Raw genomic sequence first — 17287 nt, 5'->3', positions numbered from 1 at the left:
CGTTTTTTTTTTTTTTTTTTTTTTTTGTAAGTGGGGTGATAGAGACAGAAGAATAATGGAGGTAGAACTAGAGAACAGTTCAGTTAATGCTTCTACTTGGATGTTCATTTACTCATCTATGGAATATTCCTGGAGCACAGGACTTCCACGAACAACTCAAGGAAAATACAGACTCACTACACTTTTTAAAATGTCTTTTATTGGTTGTACATTTCTTATGAGATCAACATACCATCTCTTTCATGGACATCTTGTTCCTGAATGCTGATATGCTTCGTCCCAGCTATGAAAGTCATAGCAAGCACTTTGATGGAAAGAGGTGGTCAGATGTTTTGGTTGCTTGTTTGTTTGCCATTATCGCTTTCTTCTTGATACTGAAACTGTTATTTGAGTCTGTTCCTAGATTGACATTACAATGAACACAACACATAAGGTGTGAAGTTGACACACACACAAACATCTGGAGACCAGTTACAGTGTCGGCAGCTGATTGTTTCCTCTCAGCAGCAGTTTGAAACTGAAGAATATCCTGAGATAGGAAATCCAAGTGAGTGCTCCTCATGACCAGAGGAGTTCAAGTTCAACTTAATTTCCCAATTTCATTTTCCTTTTGAGGGGGTGAGTGGGGAGCCGTACAAGCCATGCCACCACCACGCACGCGGTTTAAGGTCTCACCCACTTCCTTGGTCAAAAACATGGACTCAAAGAAATGTTTCATAGCACATTAGAAACTTACTCTTTTCAATATGCTCTTAGAAAGGAGAAAATGATAAGATTATGCTTTTTATAAGATACCGTAATTGAAGGCTTACGTATTCACTGATAGACGCCAATCACCCAGATTATGATGGATGCCCATCAATATCATTTGCATAAAAAAGCGAATATCTCAAGAACACAGACCCACGAGAGGCAACGTCTCCAAATGTTATAAACTAACCTGACTTCTTTAAAGCTATGTTATGCTTCAGTAAAGTAGATTTCTGGACGCACTCAACATGTAACCTACATTAAGACCAATCCTGCATCTGCCCCAAATTCTGTGCACTGCCTAGCCCCGTGGTTTCAGGATTTTGAGATAACATCGCTATGAGGATAAGCAACAGCTCAAAAGAAAAAAACAGGCAAGCAAACAAAAATGCGCACAGCCTGAATAAAGGGAAAACTAGGCTGAAATGAGAAAGGATGGGGACAGCTGAGCCAACAGGCAAAGATAAAAAAGATGCGCTGTCCTACAAAAGGGTATTTTTAAATAGTATCCTGGGGCTTCACAGAAGTTATCATTGGAACACTTGTAACTTCCCTTTCCCCACACAATGACGGGGAATGCTTTCACCTGAAGAACGCTGCCCCACATATTTCCACGAAGGAAAACACAGCATGAAATAGGTACAGGGCACCCCTACCCACCATACTCCTTCCCCCCCACACCTGCCGCTCCCAAGCAAAAAAAGTTCCCAGAGCCAGAAGTTAAATTTAACCTTCACCGCAAAGGCATGGAACCATTCCACCCACTTGCATAAACTTCTAATGAATCCCATACTCTACAGTTCAGTCTGCCTCATTCATAAAGAAAAGGTATCGCAACCCACAAAGAGGAGATGATTCCAGCCAGGGAAGGCTAGCAGCGAGCTGCACACAGCAGGAAAGATGCAGGAGCCACTGAGGGAACCCACACACCTTCAGGATTCATCCTGCTGATTCCAACTCTCCAAAGACACTACGTTTAAGCGCTGGAGATAGGAGTTGTGAAGGAAAAGGAATACACAGGCTTTCTGATCTACATTCAGAACACTTCAGGCACCAAGAAGAGGCAGCAGGCTTATGGGATTATAAGCATCAAGGTATGTTTCATTCCAACATCAAGGCATGTTTCCTCTGCCCAGTAACTTCCTTTAGGATGAGTATGGTTTAAAAAATAGATTTGGTGTTCATTATAGGAAAACAATCAATCATACATACAGCTAAAATATATATATATGTCCTAAAATTCACAGAATGAAAAAAAGCTTTTTTTTTTTCCTTAAAAACCTTAATATATAAAAGCAGCATTTTCATCTATGAAACAGAAGTACAAAGGAAGCTAGGGAAATCCACCTGTTTTATTGAAATTCCTGTAATGGTCATTCCACAGAGAAGCTCTGTTTAGCCTCTTATCAGATTTTTCTCAAAATATACAGAAAAGTGTTCAAGTGTTTAAACAGACAATGTGAAACCAAATCTCTAACATCTCATTCAGCCAACCCTTTTCATTTAAAATATTTTAAATGACCCAGTTTGGTGATTCTGTATAGAAGAACTGAGGAGGTTAATTACACAAAGAAAATACGTTCTTGGTTTTTTGTTTTTTGTTTTTTGTTTTTTTTTCTAAAATATACTTACTGGTCTGTTCAAATGTCATTTCACTTCATGTAGAAAATCACTCCCCTCAGAAAATAAATTTTGGCAAAAGAATAAATCAGACAGTGCGATAATATTGGAGATAAACTGTCCACATTTTCTTTATCAAACTTTGTCAAGTAGCTTTTTAATACAGAGATTAGCCAAGAACAATACATGCGGTCATTGCTCAGGGAAACTTTCTGACAATGTAAGGTTCCAAAATGGCTCCTGTGAAACACAAGCTGCCATGTTTCCTTTTGTGCAAATTTCTGTTTGTGTGGAAGGCACGGGACAGGTTCAGCTCCTGTCTAAGTTGGTGCCTGAGCCCTCCCTTGTGCCCAGTTCCTGACTGACACACCCTCACAGTTGCCGGTTTCCTATGGCTGTAGAGGGTCTCTTTTGCCCTCCAACTACGACCCCTCTGTAAAACCCAGTCAGGGGTAGTGGTTCAGTTGGTTTGAGTCCCAGTTAGCATTTGGTCTGTGTCACAATTGCTTAAAGAGCTTTATGTTTTTCCTATAGGGACAGCAAACAAAAATTATGATTCCTTCCTTGACAGCCCTAGAAATGTCAAAAAGATGCTGCTGAGAGCAGTCACACCCTCCCTGTCAGGGAGAGGAGGAAGGAGGATCAGGCTGTTCTCAACTACTTTAGAAAAATTACCCATTGAAGGTCCCATGCCACATGGCCTTCACATGTTGACTTCAGGCACTTCCTTTGAAATAATTTCTGCTTAAAAATTAAAAGAAATAGTCCTCTCCTCTTGCTGTCTCAACTCCCTGACCCTTTTAGCATACTCAGTAGAGCAAAGCCAGGATTCACAGGCATGGTTGGCCACAAAGTTTCCCAGCTTTGAGGGCTCTCTGACATATGCAAGTGGTCATTTCATTCCTGAGGCCTTAGAAGCCCCAGAGGTTGATGAAGTGAGTTCAGATGAACAAAGCTGACTTTCACCACATTCCCTCCCTTTTTGTTCACAAAAGAGCCTCAAAGTACTGAAAATCCAAACTAGCTTCGAGCGGTAACTCTGTAAATTATAATTCTACTTCTGGCAAAGACATGCAACGCATTTCTAAAAGCAATCACAGCTTTCTGCACTGTGGGCGTGCAAAATGTATCTATCCTGTTCAGATAACCTTGTTTGGAATCCACCGTTCTTAAAATTGCCAGCAGAATTAAAGGTTGGTTAGGGAGCTCAGGTTTTGGATTCATATTTCTTGACTCAAAAAGGAGCTGGTGGATGAGCTGTACACACTCCTAATGCTGCCAGCAATTCATTGCTTTTTCTCAAACCCCATGTGCACTGACTTTTGTTGCAGATGCCATCGGTTTAAAATAGAGATCCTCTGGAATGAATGACATTAAAGAAGCAAAAGGAAATTTTCTGATATTCAAATGAATGCCACTGTCTCAGTCTGCTTATACTTCAGTATTTTTTACGGAAAAAAATAATACAAGTTTGGTGTTTGAATGGGTTTCTCCATTGAGGAGCATCTCCATAACATCAGTTAAAGGATGTATCTCTCCTTTCGTCTTTTTATCACCTTCATTTTTCCCGGGGGTTTCTCATTCAGTTATTGCTCTCTGTATTTACCTTTTCGCCCAATCCCCAAACATGGTATCACATCACCATTCAGCTTTAAACTCCAAAATCCAGTGATAATCCCTGAAAAAAGTGCCCTTACTTACTCTGTTTAAATGTTCTACAGACTCTACTAGAACATTGGTAGTGACCCAATAATGCTAATTACTCATTTTCAACTGCAAAATATTGCTGAAGGGAAGCAGATGCCCAGTCTAACTGCTCTTTTGGCAAAGCTAAATGGAAGTTCTTATTATAAAGGCTCATACTTTAATGGGAGTTTTGGTTAAAGTTCTCTCAGAAATCCCTTACATTTTTCAAGAACTGGGAAAACCACAGTTCATTTAGTCAGATTGGTGAACAACCGTTGATTTTACTTTTTGTTATATAAGAATGGATAGAACAGTTCCTTTTCACAAAAGTACTGTGTCGTCTTATCTGCCAAGGAATGCTATGAGAAAAACATTAAAAATGGTTAATAGCCCACTCTAGGAATTATTTAGGAAATTGTTTCCCGCATTAAGACACAAGTAAGTAACTACCCTTGTCTTTGCTTTCCCTAAACTCAATTGCCAACTCAATTCCCTGAACTCAAAAGCCTCACTGCTTGAAAGAGACCCTGAATTTCTGAAATGCAAATGTGTAAACTCAGGAAATCTGAGCGCACGTCAAGATTAACTCCACACACAAAAAAAAGTGTGTCCATAATGACAAGTGTAAGGACAAATACAATGCAAACCTCTCAAAATCTAACTGGAAACTCCCAAGAACAAAAGGCTTACCGCTCCATTCCAACAACAACACAAGTGACAGCAAGACACTGAGGGTCCAAGGAATTTGCATATTTTAAAATTCTATTAACCAGTTTGCATTAGGAGGTGATACTGACTTCTGAAAAACAACAATTCCCTACTACTGTGAGATCCCTGGCCTTGCTTTGCATCTGTCTCTACTTAAGCTACAGTCCTCTTTACTTCAAAAGGGAAAGCGGCTTTTAGGGGAATCTGGCTTGAAAAAGTTTGGGGCAGGAACTAAAAAGATTAACCCAAATAAATTCTTGGTTCCAAAGGACACCATTTGGAAATGTGCAACAGCATAATATTTGCATAGTTGTAAATAGCAACTCTCTAAAACTCAGAAAAAAGACATATCTTCTTGGCAGTCGCCCGGAACAGGTGGCAAGTGATGGATTTGATGGCAATGAGCTTCCCTTGGGAGGATAATTTCATTTTGAAGGCTCTGGAATTCAGACTTTGTTTGCTAGGTAAAGAGAAAATATTCTTTTAGGTAAATTGCCAGATCAAACACTTCAAAATGCCCTTCTTAAGAATTTTCCAAGTGTCATTCAGGGCGCTTGGCTGATCATGCAGCAGGAAAATAGATTTCGGAAAAATAGAGAGACTATATCCTTAAGAAGTATTCTAGAAGAGAGAGAAAATGCAGGTCACTGGCTAAGAGTCATTTGCATAGAATTTTGTACAGCTCAGGGGGTGCAATATTGACAGATATTGGACCAATTATACAGCTGTTCTGGCTCCATAGAGAAGCAGGGAATCTTCCAGCAGAAGCTCTGGCATCCAAAGACTCAACTATAGCTGGCAACCCAAGAAAATTCACATCAGAAGGTGCCATTCTGCAGCCATTCCCTTCCTGATGATTTGAAAAGAAGGGTACTCCTCTAGCTTTGGGAACAGCATACAAGGGGTCTACGTGAGTCTTCGGTCATGGTGAGAAGGATGCTCACTGAGGACAAGGCTCGCCTAGAACAGGCGCCAAGGCCCTGAGGCTACCTGAGAACAGGACTTTGACCTCGGCATACTCTTTCTCACTTCCTGAAAAAAATGGACAAGTCCAAGAGATGGATGGATTCCAAGATATTAAGAACTGCATTTGCCTTGTACTTGAGGTGAGTTTGGGCTCCAAAATTCCCAAATCATATTACAGTTCAGCGAAAAGGAAAACAGAATTATTAATGTCTGGGTTCATGACTCTCCTTGTATGTGAATCATATACTGCAGAGAGGAATTAAAAAAAAAAAACCCTAAGATCAAGGATACAGTTAACATCTAAGAGAATGTGACTTTTTATTTCCAAATTGAAGTCAGTTTTCTTGGTGACTGCATAAAATTTTTTTAAAAAGTAAGTACTCCCATTTTACTTGGAGAAAGTGGTTCCATCATCTTCCAGAACAATTAATACTTATTTGAGGAAATTAACAGGCAACTTTCATGGTACAGAACAGGCTGTCCCTTCTAAATTTGTTTTCCTATGTCCATCTTCTTAATCTGCCTGAACATCACCTAAACTAAATGCGCACTAAATGGAAAAAGGCTGCTCATCCTTAAGTGATTGGATTTTGGTGGTGTTGATGTAAGACAGGCATTGGCAAATGATCTCCTCAGAGCCAAATCTGGCCCATTAACTAGTTTTGTGAATAAAGTTGGATGGGTTACATAGTTGTGTTCGTTCGTTTACAAATTGTTTATGGATGCTTTCACAGAACAACAGCAGACTTGAGTAGTGGCAACAAATACTACATAGAACTCAAAGCCAAAAATATGTATTATTTGGCCCTTTACGGAAAGTTTGTCGACTGTGGTCTAGGATTTGCCATCTATCTACATTCTAGAGAACAGGGTCACATCAATGTCACGGGGTCTATAAGCACAACACCCTGCCAACAAAGAAATGTTTGCAAATTATGTGTTTCTGTTATGATGGACACTTTCCTGGAGAAAGTCCTAGCTTTCAAAAAATTTCTGAAGGATTTCAGAGCACCTCAGTTAAAGCCAAAGAAAACTAAGGGGTATTGTTAGCTGTGAGCACATTTAACAGTGCTAAATCTTTAATACACACACCCCTAGAAAAGATGAATGTAAAACTGTTACAATATCATTATTCTATTCATTGGGTTTGGTATCTTGTTCTTTCTAGATTCCACACTGGCATTTTTCCTTCTGAATACGTAAGTTTTCAGGATCTAAGTGACAACTGTACTTTTCATTTGAAAAGGGGGAGAGGGAGAGAAAGTCCATGAAGGTGATATTTATTTGAATATCTTTCACTTGCTAATTCAATAAAAGTGGAAGAATCCTTTGGCCAGCAAAGTCGTGTTAAGAAGGCAAAATCCCAGCACAATAAAAGTATAATTAGTTTTGCTAAATCTAAATACCAGCTCTGATGAACTTTATGAATACATAAATCTTACCATCAAGGTCAGAGGGAGTTACATAGCCAGGAAAAAAAAAAAAAAAAAAAAAAAAAAAAAAAAAAAAAAAAAAAAAAAAAAAAAAAAAAAAAAAAAAAAAAAAAAAAAAAAAAAAAAAAAAAGCCTTTAAGATTCAGGCCAAAAACAAAATGTTTTTGTTAGACACTTGAGAGAAACAGAAGACTTCTCTGAGCACAGGTAATGAAACCCCTTGTCAGTGTTAAGCCATAAAATATCAGCCCCTCTCTGCTTCCCTTGTGATTATATTACAAAGAGACTATCAAGTTCTCTCGGAGAGATCAGGGATCCTATTAGTTTTACACCAATCTCCTCTAGCGCTGGAGCTTATAAGTATTTCATTTTCTAGATTATGACAATTGGCAAGGCAGGTGTGAGGACTGGCAAAAAAGCATAGGACACCACTAAAAATGATTAGTCAGAGAAAGGCAAAACAAATAACAATGACAACAAAACAAAGAATGAAATCATATAGAGGGATGAGTGACCAAGAATTCAATTTTGAAGGTCACTAACTGTAGGGCAAACATCAGCATAGCATATATCGATGGTCCCCAAATTGTGTGTTTTGATATCCTGAGAGATCACTGTAAATTCACAGGTACCAGAAGATACTGTTTCTTAAGGGAAGCACAGCGCCATCTGTAGGACATGATGCAAACTACTATTAAACTCTTAAAACCTAATTCCTTGATATCCAGAGCTATTAACTATTTTGGCCTAGGACACTGAAAAAATTACTAAGACAACCAATGGTGGCATAAACAGAGAAAGTCTTGGAACTCCTGTCATATACTGGATAATTTTTTGTTAGGTCTGGAGGATATATAAGAACTATAAAATACAATTTTGAGCTATACCACACGTACTTGTTTCCAAGCTAAATAAAAGCTGTTTATTTAGCCAGTTATTCTGAATTTTTTCAGAGGGACCAAACAGAGTCTTTGAACTAATGGATTATTCCTTCATCCAAGGTCTTCAGATGGGTATCTTGTGTAAAACTGATGACTATATTGATATTTTGTCAATATATACATCTATAGGAGTTTTTTTCTTCCTCAAAGTAGTCACTTTGGGGATATGGAGCAAGGTTGCCTTTCCTTAAAAAAAAAGGAATAAATTTTTGAGGAGGAAATCATCATTTCAAATTATCTCCTGAGCCCGTGAAATATTTTACAAAGAGTTGGCAATGGTAAAATTTCAACACTGAGGGAAAATTTAACTTGTAGAGACTGTCAAACACAATTTCCTGCTAAATTTGATAGACCAGACAGGTGAGTCAAGCTGGAAACTACTAAGGGCTTTGATTTAAAGAATTATATAAAACAAAGAAACAAACAACAACTGAACAGTAATTCCAAGATGATGATTATACTCATAGGTGAGAGAATGGGTTTCTGAAAGAGAAGTGGGAAAAAATATTTTAGTAAAGGTATTTATATAAATATATAGTCTCTTAAGGCAGCATCTCTCAAGACCAATACTCAGTGATTCATATACACATATAGTAACTGTCTTCAAAAATCATTCACATTAAGTTCTTGGCACATCTCTTAAATCAACAATATACATAGAGAGAGGTGGATATTTTTTATAAATATAAAGACAATGTGTACCATCGACAATTACATGATACCAAGTCCAATACATTTGAAAAAATAAGCATGATCTCTGATATAGAAGTACACCTGATGGTGTAATACAGTGGTAAAGCCAGGGCTAATAATCAGATGGTCCATGGTGGCAGAGAATTAAGCACTTCAATCATCATCCCCAAGGACAGATATCTTGTCCTTTATATATACATATCTGTCTGTATGTACAGGGAACTCCCAACTTACACACAGTTTGCGTGTCTTGGTTTTTTAAAGTTTACAACACAGTAACACAGTTCTCCAGAAACAAAGCCATGTTCTGAATTTAGATTTCTAAGATGATCAGGCCATCATACCTTAGTACATAAGATATTTAATCATCGTGTAAAACACTGTTTCTCTGGGGCAAAAGGTATTTCAATCTTCCAATCAGTACTTCCAGGAACATGCTGTCCCTGAAAGGGATAAAGATGATCCAAACAAACAAACAAACAAACAAAAAATAGGAGCTCTTGGTCTTCTACAGTCATTTATTGTTCTCTGCAAATATTTCAGAGAAAGTAACTTCAAGTCGGCTCTCTCCTTGAAAAGTGCAATGCAAGTTCTCAACCTCGCTGCACCTCAGAATCCCACAAGGGCTGTTAAAAGAAAGTACCAGCTCCCAGGCCCTAGCCTGGACCAATTCGATGAAAGTCTCCAGTGGTTAAGGCTTTGACAGTGTCACAAGCTTCTAGATGATTCCAAAATGCTATTGAGAACCATAGAAAACCATAGTCCAATTTATTCCCTACTATGATTGTTTTGCAAGTCCAGCCCTGGGCTCGCAAACTGAACAGACACACCAATAAGAAATGTACTCTCCCTTAAGAATATTTCAAAGTATAAAAACAGGTAGGAGTAATCTGACTCAGACCAGAAAGATGATTTACTTTAACACTTTATCGGGACTGCAATGGAGTAACCCTAGATTTTTCTCCTAGTAGTTGCTGTTTTCAGAAAATGGGTAAATAGGACAAGAATAAAGCTGTGGTTTTTTCCTTTTCTTTATCAAAGAGAGGAACTTCCAGATGTAGGAAGGCAGGTGGGAAATTGCATGGCTATAATCACCAGGTTAAGACCCCTGCTCTGGCTAGAAGAAAATGAAGACAGAGGTAGCTACAAAGCACGTGAAACTGCTGCTTAATGACATGGATATTTCTTAGAGCAGAACCTGAAGAAGTATCATACTCACTCTGAGCAACTCCATGAACAAGAGGTCAAGAGCAAGACACAAAGAAATACAGAGAAAAATATACGATTGCACTTCAAAATCTGATAGGGAAGGAAGAGAAGATTCGAGTGAGCAATCCTCTCCCCATTGGAGAATTTGAGGCAAGGAAAGAAATAGTGTGGCATTTTTTTTTTCTTTTTAAATAAACATCCTCCATCTTTGTATTCCCAGGGTAACCCTGCTGAACACTATGTGCAACAGCAATGGTTCCTGGTAATTTAGGATAGGTCTGTATTGTTTCTGTCAATCATTTCACTCCTCGATCCTCAAAGAAGCAAGAGCCCCAAATCAGAGAAAGTGTGGCTGTTTTTATCCACAAGAAAAGAGTATGGTTATGCAGTTAACCTGCTGGGAGTTCAGGATGGAGTTTGCTACTGCACACTGTTGAGGAAAGGAAAACTCCTCCAGTGGAGATCTGGTAGTCTATTCCTGGAAATTAATTCAACTTTCCCTGTTATCTTTTCATATTGTCAAAGAGCTACTAACTGGCTTTTTCCTCTCTTCCAATAATATTAGTAATAATAACATTCCAATAATAGTAAGGATTCTTCATTGAAGAAGGAAACAGACAAAGCAGAAGGCTACATTAATTACAAAAACAATCCTTGGGGCTTATCCTTTGCAGGAGGGACAAAAGCAGAAGGCACCAATTCTCTCTGTGGTTTGCCTTATCTCCCCTTTAGATGAGCAAATGTCCTTCTTACTAAATATAGATATCCATAAAAGCCAGTCAGCAGAACTCTGTTTACCACAAACACGTGTGCACACACACACACACACACACACACACACAGATATGTGGATATGTGGGTAGATATAAAATCACATCACAAATCACTTTCCACTAAGACTATACCACAAATGTCAAGAGAACCAAATATTTTACTCTTTGCGCTGTGGAAACAAAAATGATTTTTATGTTTTCCAAAATTGGGGAAAGAGTAGAACCAAGATGACTTTGACACTTCACTATAAAACACAGATGATCACCCCGGACTAAGTTTGTGAGTGTGACAGCAGCCACAACTGGAAGAGACATTTCACGAGAAGAGCTCCTTTTTGAGATTTTTATAATATTCTTAAAGATGCATATTAAATTATTTCTTCTGGAACACAGAAACGATCAAACTTAAAAAATAAAAGCCCTATAAATACTGCCAACCGCACCTTCCTCTGTATCTCCCTTCTTGCATAAAATGGAATCTTTCCAACCAAGCACTTAAACATAAATATTAAAATAATAAATGGGACGAACTACAAATCTACTTACAATTTCATCACTACTGTAGCACCTTTTTGCCAGGGCCAATGCATTCATTTCATAAAGAACAAGAGAAATCTGAGAAGCTTAAGGACTCATATGGCACATCATTAAATATTTAATCACCTTTTTAAGTCCTAAGCTTTTATCATATTTCATCCATCTAAGGAGTTCATTCTATACTACAAATTCCAAGACCCCCTTAGGAGAGGGAAAAGAAAAAAACGATAGGGAGAGAAAACCCTCAGAGAGGCAGGGTTAGATTATCTCAAAGACGACTTTCGATTGGTGCTGTAGTGAACTTGCTTCGCCCTGTAAACCCACCAATCCACAGTATGGTCAGTCCACTGCTTTTTAGTCTCCAAGAATCAGTTTTACAAAAGATGCCACATCTGTTGCTTTGGATTCATGTAGGGTGAAAAATGGATGTTGCTGGGAAAGAAAAGAAAAATTCACGATATTAATATTTGTTACCGACAATATCTGAGACTCCCAAATTAACACATTCATTTAAAAATGAATATCTCCATCAGCATAAGCTGGATTCCTCTGAACCTTCCCAAATTTACATACAGCTAGTCATACCAATATTTTAAAGATATCTCTTTGTTGCCACTCTTCCCATTTTGAAAATTCTAGATTTCTACTACAAAGAATCTATATGGCTTTTTTTTTAAAAAAAAGTAATTACGTTATATAAATCCTTTCCACAGCAAAGTACAAATGGCAAAGACCACACAAAGCTTTGACATACTCTAAAAAGCATTTTAGATTGCTACAGGAGTGAAATAATTAGAAATTCATTAGACTGAGATAATTTCATTTCTCAGGAAAAGTCGAGTAGAATAAGATACCAAAAGTAAATGTGCAAAGAAGGCATCCCTGCCTTTGACATTGGATAGCTGGTTTGGAACGAAACATCTAAAGGCATTCTCTAAGTCACAGCCAAGAGTTATGTTTGTCTTGATGAAGAGTCGATCCATCTGGAAAATGCTGTCGACTGCCAAAATATAGGTATTTGAAGAAAAAGTCCAACTCTGATATTAAAGATTGAAAAAAGGAAAAATGGTCTTTGTATGTGCAGCTCAGTTGAAGTCAACTACAAAAAGGAAATAAGAGTCCTGCACTTTGCTGGGGGGAAAGGCAAGGTACAATGCAAAAGACCACATATTTCAAAACAATTCAGAAGAACAGTAAGCCACACTCTCTGCACCAAAGCAGTCTCCTACATCACTCAGCTGTGTTATAATAAGCATCAAGCTGTTACCTTGGAGCCTTCCACCTGTCACCTTGGAACATTCCACCTCTAATTAGAAAGTGGCACATCACGTCAAGATACACACTTCTTACAGCAAAACCAGAACCAACCAAACACAAAAGGACAATTCCTTCAAGTAGAACTTGATGCTACCTCACCTACTACCACACCCGTGTTCTCAACTGTCGGCTGGCATTATTTTCAGCGGCTATTTGAGCAACTAAATGTGGGCATATCTGCATGCAGACATGTAGATGACTCACTGTGTTTCCCTGACTTAAGGGATTTAGTGTACAACCTCATGGTTTTCTAATTATATTTGTTTTAAATCTGACAGTAGAGGGCTGGGTAAATCAGCTCTTTGGGGACACGAATGTCCCCCCTGTGGAAGTTTTAAGAAACAATACAAAGGGGAAGGAAAAATGAAATAAAACCTAAAAGAAAGGAGGTGGTCAGTGGCAAGGATCTTCACTCTGGAAATGTTAAAGAAGGTTTCTGCTTTTCCCATCTGAGGATGCAGGTTGGGTGCTGGCCCAGAGCCTCTCACTCAGGACTTTAACTGGATTTCTAGAAGCATAGCCTGTCATCTGAGCTCTTTCAACTACCAAGTAACAACAGGACTTTTGATTACTAATCACTTACATAGCACACTTACAAAGGGTTTTACCAGCATGGTTATTAAGCTTTCCCTCACCCTCTTGGCATTTGGAGACCTTTCGATGTACTTCAAAGCTTTTTACTATCAAAAGAGAACACACCAAACCTGAGATTGTCTTGGTGGTTGTTTTTCATGCCTGACAGCCCCGTCTCACCTCTTGTTCTGCTGTCATTCACTCGAGACTGCCTTTTGCTGTAGGTTCAGGCACCCTCGTTTCATACTGCAATTCAGCCTGGAACTTCCTAAGATATGTAAAGACCTTCATCACCTCACCTGGCGATCACTGGAATGAACTGGCTCATCGTTTCTGGTGGTTGTCATGGTAGAATAGAGGTCAGCAAATATGATCACAGACCACGTCTGGCCTACTGCCTCATACTTCAATAAATTTTTATTGGAACATAGCCACTCCCTTCTTTTCTTTTACACAGTGAATATAGCTGCCTTCCTACACTACAACAACAGACTTCAGTAGCTGTAACCACAATGGGATGGCGGCTACAAAACCTAAAATACTATCTAGACCTTAAAAAAAAGGTGGGGTGGCTAATACCTATTCCAGAAGAACAAATCCTACAGACTAATTGTTCCCAGGAGAAGTTTGAGAGAATAAGCAAATAAGACCACCATAAAACATGCATGTCCCCCACTCTAAGGGAGAGAACAACTATCTGGGGTTTCGAGAAGAGGTACAAGATGGAGCCTTATGTATTCTGTACTTCATCTGGAAAAAAATATTGTTTTCCTCCCTACCTCTTTGTGAACTTCTAAAATCTAAACAATAGCTTCTCGGTACATGTGTCCCAATACTGAAGTCAGGGAGTTTGGGCACAGATTTTCCATTTAAAAACCTCAATTTTCAGAAAAGCAAGGAATAGTTAGGGTCTTAAAAGGCAAGCCCATTTCCCTTACCACAAAAACTAATCCCATAAGGAGAAGGCAGGGAAATCCCACAAGATCTTACAACATTAATACGCATGCCAAAGAAAATCACAGTGCTAGGATATAATAGAAAGGTAGAACTCAACATCAGTCCTCAATGCATAATTTGCATTTTTTTTTCCCTCAAGTGTGTTGCAACAAAATTTCTAATGAGGTCCCCTGAAAGAAAAAAAAAATGTTTTGCATTTTAAACAGCTGGAAATAGTCAGAAAATGTCTCCGAAATTGGTTACAAGATAAGGAGACTTAAAAATAAGATTGCTGACTCCCTGGGATCCTGCTGGAATCACTGTATGTCTATTGCACTTTATGTGAAATTAATTTTAAAATGCACTAGGACAGAGGCAGTGAACGTTCAGCACGCATGGCGCAGCAGGCTCTGTGAATTGTTGTGAGCTCTAAAAGGCTGTCCATCACTGCCCTAGGGGCTGCAGAGGCCGACCAACAAAGGGTAGTCAAGACTGAAAAGACCTCTGACTGGCTATTTGAAAAACAATAATAATCAAGAGGAGATATTCGATCTAAGCATGTAAAATGCGAAGACACGCTCAGTCATTATTCCTTGGCTTTCCTCCCTTAACTCTGGGTTTAAGGTGAATGAAATTGTTGAAGGCTGGGCACTGGGTACGGCTTTTGTAAAGGCGGCAATGGCGGCCCAAGGAGCTGGCCTTCACTCGAATTCACCCAACTGGAGAGCGGGCCAGGCTTGCACCAAAGCTTGCCCAGAAGACTTGAAAAGCCATGTAACTGGGTGGGAGGATGGCACGCGTGTCTGACAGGGTTCCACCACTCATCCCGGCCTGACCTTTCCAAGGGAAGCTCTCCCACGTCTCAGCCACCTCACCACACACTTTGTTACTGGAGAGCAGCAACCTGCTGGGAGGATGGCACGCGTGTCTGACAGGGTTCCACCACTCATCCCGGCCTGACCTTTCCAAGGGAGGCTCTCCCACGTCTCAGCCACCTCACCACACACTTTGTTACTTTTAAAACGTGCCCTGAGCTGTCCTTAAAGACAGCAGAGCTCATGGGTTGGATGAGATGGGAGCAAGCATTTCATGCCTGTAACCCAAGCATGCTCCAGGAACAACAACAACAACAACAACAACCACAACAACCACAGCAAAAACGACAAGGTATCAATGTTGTTCTTTTCCTTTTCAAGATTGCACTGAATGCAGGAATGTAACTTTCCTTCCCTGGCTGAAGATGAGACTTTGATCACTGAGACAAATCTAGGGAGGGCTTAAAACAAATTTGTAGACTGAATTTTCTAATCCCCTCACCCTGCCAAAGCGTATTTGTCCTACATTCAGCACATTGCTTGGTAGAGCAAACCACAGTCAATTTCAGGTCTTTGCCATCTGCAGAAGAAATGTCACTTGTAATTAGCTTAGAATGCTAGGTACCACAATAAGAAAGACTACTGCAAATACTTCTGGGGTTTTATTTTCATTTCTGTTTTCACTGATAGTGCAAATGATAAACTGAATATTGAGGTCACGGAATTCAAACTAATAATGCTTTCTGTTACTTTTTTGTTCCAACAAAGTATACAACGCAAAAGGAGAAAAGAAATCATTCTTTCTTTCCTTGTCACCCACTAGAAGACACCCATCTAATTCATTAATCCCAGGCATTTTATCTAAAAGTAGTAAGTCACAAAGCATTTAAATTTCTCTCATTACTGAAATCTCTTAAATCAGGCTTTCTTTAATATTACATTAGTAAATTGTGACTCACAGTATCTTTTAAATTTGAAACTATAAAATGTATAGACCTAAGCTGGTTTATAGCGTGATAGGTTTATCAGCCTGGAAAAAAACTTCTTAGATTACTTCTTACAGAAGGTATGATGACTGAAACTCTCTTAACTCTTTTTCTTGAGTCCAATTCCTGTCCCTTATGTCTCAATGAATCAATTCTTCCCATACGGTCATATCATCATAATTTATTCTCAGTTACTTTACTAGTTGTGAGTATGTACATGTTAACACTGATAATACTCACCATAAGCTCTGGATACGTAGGCCGTTCTTTGGAATTCTTCTTCAAGCTTAAAGGGAAAAAAAAGGCAGTCGAATTAAATCTAGAAACCATTTATCACTAAACTAGGATTTCAGTATCTATAAAAGACTGACCATAACCAGTTTTCTAAAAAAGTATTGAAAACAGAGGCCTCCCATCTTGACCTTCCTCTTCTGTCATACTAAAAAATTATGTTTTAAATCATTTTGGGTATAATTTAGTAAAAAAAAAAAATGTGTGTGTGTATCTACTAACCTTCAATACCTTACCAGACTATCTTTTCTGATCTACAGCCACTACATTTTCAAACATATATCTACTTTCCTTCAAGGCAGCTTTTAATCCCACCTGTACCGGCAAAGGAATCGGCAAGTGTTTCTCATAATACATTTGTTATCTCTTCACTGTCTTCAACCACTTGGCTCTCCTTGCTTCTAGTTCCCTTGAATGTATAATTTACTTTTATATATTCCTCACCAAACCTGCCTGAGATGCAAGCAATAAGCCCATGAAGTTTCTAAGGTAATGCTACTTGTTTACTACATTTTAGTGATAATGGGAAAGCACACTCCGTCGGCCACTGAGCAATTATTCTTCCTAGAAAGACTTTGTGGTTGTGCCCTATTGTCAGGTGGACTCTGGTCACTCAGCTCTGTATTTGCACAAACGTTTGATAATATTTACGACCAGAGGAAATAGTAAAACAAAACTGCAAGGTAAAGAGACCAGATCATGACCCCTGTTGTCAATCCACACCTATCCTCTATCCAACCCAGCCTTAAAATGGAAAAAAGAAAGAAAGAAATAGTTTATTTGGAGTTGGAATCACAAATTATATAATGGAGAAAAAGATGATTAAAAAAAAAAAAAACAGAGAAACTAAGATTTCAGAGGCAACATACAGTTCCCAGTACCCACTGGGCCAAATATTATACATGAATGGAAGGGAATTTTGCCTGGAGTTGAAGGAAACAAAATGTGACTGATAATTCGGTTGCTAAGATTTATGCTAATGGGGGGCTGGGGATTTAGCTCAGCAGTTCGGTGGCCTGCCTTGCAAGTGCAAGGACCCAAGTTCAATTCCCA

At 38.8% G+C, this 17287-nt stretch overlaps 1 protein-coding gene across 2 annotated transcripts in view; it reads right to left on the bottom strand.

Annotated features, from left to right (window-relative positions):
• Window positions 1-7302: 7302 nt before the first annotated feature.
• Window positions 7303-17287, bottom strand: part of Map2k6 (mitogen-activated protein kinase kinase 6) — a 105718-nt gene continuing 95733 nt past the window's right edge. For both annotated transcript variants that reach the window (XM_010640576.3, XM_033767607.1), the window contains exons 11-12: window positions 16184-16229; window positions 7303-11748 (exon numbers count right to left, since the gene is read on the bottom strand). In XM_010640576.3, the coding sequence (XP_010638878.1) occupies window positions 11671-11748; window positions 16184-16229 (124 nt within the window). In that variant the 3' untranslated portion in view covers window positions 7303-11670. The remainder of the gene's footprint in view (window positions 11749-16183; window positions 16230-17287) is intronic.

Source organism: Fukomys damarensis, unplaced genomic scaffold (genome assembly GCF_012274545.1).
Source record: "Fukomys damarensis isolate Sample0158 unplaced genomic scaffold, DMR_v1.0_HiC HiC_scaffold_23, whole genome shotgun sequence".
In the NCBI taxonomy this organism is placed as follows: Eukaryota; Metazoa; Chordata; class Mammalia; order Rodentia; family Bathyergidae; genus Fukomys; species Fukomys damarensis.
This window is presented reverse-complemented; position numbering and strand designations above follow the sequence as displayed.